Source organism: Oncorhynchus clarkii, unplaced genomic scaffold (assembly GCF_045791955.1).
Source record: "Oncorhynchus clarkii lewisi isolate Uvic-CL-2024 unplaced genomic scaffold, UVic_Ocla_1.0 unplaced_contig_3337_pilon_pilon, whole genome shotgun sequence".
Lineage (NCBI taxonomy): Eukaryota > Metazoa > Chordata > Actinopteri > Salmoniformes > Salmonidae > Oncorhynchus > Oncorhynchus clarkii.
The window spans coordinates 11,621-16,973 of record NW_027259303.1 but is presented as its reverse complement, the minus strand read 5'-3'; the positions used below and the strand labels follow the sequence as shown (position 1 = coordinate 16,973).

At 42.3% G+C, this 5,353-nt stretch overlaps 1 protein-coding gene across 1 annotated transcript; it reads left to right on the top strand.

The window, feature by feature from the left end:
- Window positions 1–3,843: 3,843 nt before the first annotated feature.
- LOC139399951 (homeobox protein not2-like) lies at window positions 3,844–4,852 on the top strand. Its single transcript, XM_071145086.1, has 4 exons — window positions 3,844–4,213; window positions 4,292–4,313; window positions 4,345–4,519; window positions 4,643–4,852. The coding sequence occupies exons 1-4, from the start codon at window positions 3,844–3,846 to the stop codon at window positions 4,850–4,852; spliced, it is 777 nt and encodes a 258-aa protein (XP_071001187.1).
- The last annotated feature ends 501 nt before the right edge of the window (window positions 4,853–5,353 follow it).

Below are 5,353 nucleotides of genomic sequence, written 5' to 3'. Positions count from 1 at the left end.
GGGCCCAACGCTCCTTGTTGTCCAAGTCCTGGGGCCCAACGCTCCTTGTTGTCCAAGTCCTGGGGCCCAACGCTCCTTGTTGTCCCAGTCCTGGTGTCCATTGCTCCTTGTTGTCCCAGTCCTGGGGTCCAACGCTCCTTGTTGTCCAAGTCCTGGGGCCCAACGCTCCTTGTTGTCCAAGTCCTGGGGCCCAACGCTCCTTGTTGTCCAAGTCCTGGGGCCCAACGCTCCTTGTTGTCCCAGTCCTGAGCCCCACAGAGGCTGGACTCTGATGCATTCTTTCATGGCTTCATAAAATCATTTGTGATGGTTAGTGATAGGTGTGAGATAGACAAGAAATTGCCTGTTTAGAGTGGCTGCTATATGTGTCTATTTGTAGCCAAACGCAGCCCCTTTCAGCACAGTAATACTCATGATGAGTACCTCAGAGTGCCTCTCTGGGCTCTGTCTCATTCAATCATGATAAGTCCTCAGCTTACAGGTTGTCATACTGCCTGGGTACAGCTGCTTTTTACCTGAGCAGTTGAAAATGAGTTAAACATATAGCCTAGTAGTTAGAGCGTTGGACTAGTAACCAGAAGGTTGTAAGTTCAAATCCCCGAGCTGACAAGGTACAAATCTGTCATTCTGCCCCTGAACAGGCAGTTAACCAACTGTTCCTAGGCCGTCATTGAAAATAAGAATTTGTTCTTAACTGACTTGCCTAGTTAAATAAAGGTACAAAAATATATAGTCCATGTCAAATATAGTATATTTAAAATGTTGTCAGTGTAAAATATAGTCCATGTAAAATATAATCCACATAAAATATAGTCCATGTAAAATATCATCCACATAAAATATAGTCTATGTAAAATATAGTCTATGTAAAATATCATCCACATATAAGATAGTCCATGTAAAATATAGTGTGTATATAAAATATAGTTCATGTAAAAAAGTCTATATATAATATAGTGTATATAAATATAGTCCATACAAATATAGTGTCTATAAATATAGTGTATATAAATATAGTCTTTGTAAAATATAGTGTATATATAATATAGTGTATATAAATATAGTCTATATAACATATAGTCCATGTAAAATATAGTGTATATAAATATAGTGTATATAAATATAGTCCTTGTAAAATATAGTGTATATAAATATAGTGTATATAAATATTGTGTATATAATTATAGTGCATAAAGTACAGTGTATATAATACAGTCCATATAAATATAGTGTATATAAATATAGTGTATATAAATAGTGTCTCCACATTGAACCCAACCCTCTAAACCAGTAAGGTCCAGTGGGCTGCTTTAATCCACGTCATCGGCACCCAGGAAGTCATTGGGGATTAACTGCTTTGCTCAAGGGCAGAATGGCAGATTTTTCCACCATGCCATCTTGGGGATTCAAACAAGCGCCCTTTCTGTTACTAGCCCAACACTCTTAACCACTAGGCTAAGGGCGTGGTTCAGGGCGTGGTTATAGGGAACATAACAGCCATTAGCACTCATCAAATTATTGCAACATATTTCATTATCTGTAAAATGTTAAGAGGAGTTCAGGCTGACATTAGCTAACTCATTGTTGAAATTACTTTTGGTTTGAGGTAGCTCTGGAAATCCCAGACCTATGCTGGAACATTGTCTCTGGGTCAGTGAAGAGAGTGTGTTAGGCTGGCCTGGGGGGGGCGGTGTCTTTCAGGTCTTTGATGGACAGGATGGGATGGTCAGTGGACCCCACTCCCCCCTTATAAAAAGAGGCCTATTGGACAATGGGCCAGAGTGTATTCCCTGTCTGGCTCCAATACACAAGGAGAGGAGAGGGTTGCTCTTGACTTTGCCCACCACTTCCATCCTCTCTCCGTTGGCAGCATTTAGGAATCATAACCTAAGGGATCAGTGAGATGATTTTCCTCATGTGACCATAATCCCAAACTGTTATCATCACTGTCCCCAGACTCCCCACTGCAGTGAGTCTAGTAGTCCATCAGTTGACTGGACATCAGTTGACTGGAGTGTCAGATCAATTCTGACATTGAGATCATTGTGATTTGTTTAAAAAAAAGCCTGTGTGATGAGTTGATGCTACTTTCTCAGGTCCGTGAAGGTTAAGTAAACAGTGACCCAGATGTTCCGGGCTATACTAGGGGGAGGGGATGGGCTGGGCAGCACTATGGATGGCTCAAGTAACAGCATCGTCCTCTTTTCTCCAGTTGTGAAACACACTGACAGCAAACACGAGCGGCTGGGGTGTGTGGTCTGGCCGGCGATGCATCAGAAGACTTTTGTCATTGTTCAGGCCGAGTCGAGAAACCCTCTGTTTGCCTTGTTCATTAGGCATCACAGTGTCAGCTACAGAGAATACATTCAAGGCTCTGAAGTCAAAGTGACTGACGATTCTTTTCACTGTTCAAATGTGTTCAAACAATTAAAGCTTGCGTTAAAACTCTCCGGCGCTTCCAAATGAGGAAAATTAGCTGGTAGAGTTTGCAGAGCTGGTCATAATCGCAGATTGAAAGAGGAGGCTTTGTCCTAAAGTAGTGTAAGAAAGCAAATCACTTACTTTGAAGAAGCCGCGATGCTTTGTTGAAAAGCATGAAAAAAACAATACTTGGCAAGCCGCTTTCTTTATGAAGATTTCATGTCAACCCAATGCCCAAATATCTCATTTAACGGTTGTAGAATATAATGCACTCTTTCATCACTACAATAGATTTCAAAACGTGCAATAAAGAAGTCATTAATTAATGACGAGAGTATACAAGTTAAACTGTTTTATGCACAGCCCAGAGAAGCCTCTCTGTCAGCACCTCTCTGTGTTGTAATGAAGAGATCAAGGTGTGGATTAATGCGTTGACTGGGATAGGTGAGCAGCTAGTCAGCCATTAGCGGCTCTCTTTCTGCGCACCCGACCTGCTGAATCTGACGCCTCGTTCGATTCCCCTACTCGTTATTCCATTTCGGGTGACACTACAAGTGTAAAAACACACACTTTGGACAACGACCTATCGTCATATAATTATAACGAGTTTCAGGAGGAAGAGTGAATAGTTTGTTTACTTAGATAGCCAACACTTAGTTTCATACAGAAAATGGCTATTAATAAAAATAAAAAAAAATACATCATTCTTTATTTTAGTAGGCTTTTATTTTATTCAGTAGAATGTATATACAAGCCTGAAGACGCGTGGTCGTTTGAATCACACACCTATATAACGCACCTACAAAATAAAACGGATCATTTTCTCCGGACTCTTAGGGAAAACTAAATTTTCTTCAATCAAAACGAATCCCTGAATTAAGTTCTGAGACTACTGACATTGTTAGCTGTGCATCTAACTGAGCAGTAGACTTGTCTACAATGTGATTTTAATGTTACTCCTTGTTTAAGTCCCAGTCCATTGGTGAAGCTATTTGTTCTGCTGCTTGCAACATCTGTCGGCGAGCTTTGATTTAAAAAGGGACATCAAGGGCTTCTCCGCTGTAATTACATTCGGGGTTCAGATCCACGCAAATAATTTGTATCCCACTAAACCCTTTGCGATCCCCTACCCACCCCCAAACTGCTTCTGCCTCAACAGTCTTGTTCTATTAAGGTATTTGTACCATCCATCAACGAATTGGATAGGTTGTCGGGATGCGCCTTCCTCTCATCTGACTACTTAGAAAGACAAAGGCCCGCTGGGGGGCTGTTGACACCTCAAGGTCCGGGGAGTGGATAAAAGGGACGTGTTTCAGTGGGGAGCAGTACTCCTCTCCTCGCTGCACCAGGAGACACAACCTACCTTGGACCTAAGATCATTTTATTTTCCTCGCTTTTTCCTTAAACATCGAGACTGACATCATGCAAGTTCCAAACAGACCAACAAGAGTGGACGCGTACGGGTACTCCGCCATGCGCCATTACGCATCGCTCTATGCACAGCCCACCGGCAGCCAGTGCGCAGTGGCGACCAAGCCTGCCAGCGGGAAGTCCTTCACCATCGATGCTCTGCTCGCCAAGCCGGTGGAGACGCACAGAGACTGGACGAGTCCCAAAAACCAAACCGCACCGCCACTACTTCCCTTCCAGACCCAGATGAGCTCTGCGCTGTCACAGTACCTCTACTCACCCAAGATGCAGCACACGCCGGTACACAGTCACACACAACCCGGATACTCTATCTATTGTTGCCTGCCGTTCTCTTACCACGCGTCATGCCGTGGGGCCTTTCGTATACAAGGTAAGCGTTAATCCAACGTTCCTATTCTAGCCTATTCCATGACGCAATCTAAACACAATCGCCTACAAGAAAAACACGATACGGTTTTAAAGTGTTGTCCGTCTGTCTCCTTTCACAGAAAGAGGTCTGTCAAAGTCCCACTCATTCAAACTCAAGGGAGGGAAATCCAAGCGGATACGCACCAGCTTCACCAACGAGCAGTTGGATCGGCTGGAGAAGGAGTTTGCCCGGCAGCAGTACATGGTCGGCTCGGAGAGGTTCCTACTGGCGTCGGGTCTGCAGCTCACAGAGGCTCAGGTACAAATCAGATTCCAAATCCAACTTTCTTTGAACCAAAGCAAAGTTCCAACTTAATTGTTATTTTTATTTTTTAAATCAACAACAAAAAATAGAATTTAACGAAATAAATGTTGTTCTCAGGTCAAGGTGTGGTTCCAGAATCGACGCATTAAATGGCGCAAGCAGAGTCTGGAGCAGCAGCAGGCCAAGCTGGTTAAACTGGGCCTGGTCGTAATCCCAGTGAAGAGTCCTGGTTCTCAGGGTCTGGAGGAGGGAGATGAGGAGGAGGAGATCGAGTCCTCAGACACAGGATCAGAAGTGGATATAGATGGGCTCCCTGACCACTGCTGACCGGTCTTGGACCACAGAACATGAACTAAACCAGACAGTCCTATATGCCACTGGGGTACGAGGACATCACTACCCATTACTGTATAAATATTTAATTAATAGATATGAGGCTCTATTTAAACATGTTTATTGCTTTTAAGACTTTCAGTCTCTTTTTATGAAATCAATGTTTGTATATTCTGATTGACATATGCAAGAAATATATTTTCTAAATCTATATCCACTTGTGTGTCCATTTCTTTATCAGTAGTTCTTAAATAATGATATCACTAAAAAAACGAATTGAAGAAAACTTAAAGAGAAACCTTTACTGAGTCTAATTAATTGATCTTGAATCATGTCGGAATAAACCGATGCATATGGAAAATTGAGTTGGCAGAATAATGAATTACTTCTATTTTTTGGTTTGGTGGAATTTCAGAGACATTCATGAAATAAAATCAGTGTCTTTCTTATTTTAGGAAACAATGTCTCTAGACAACGTAAACCCTTGAAATGCAG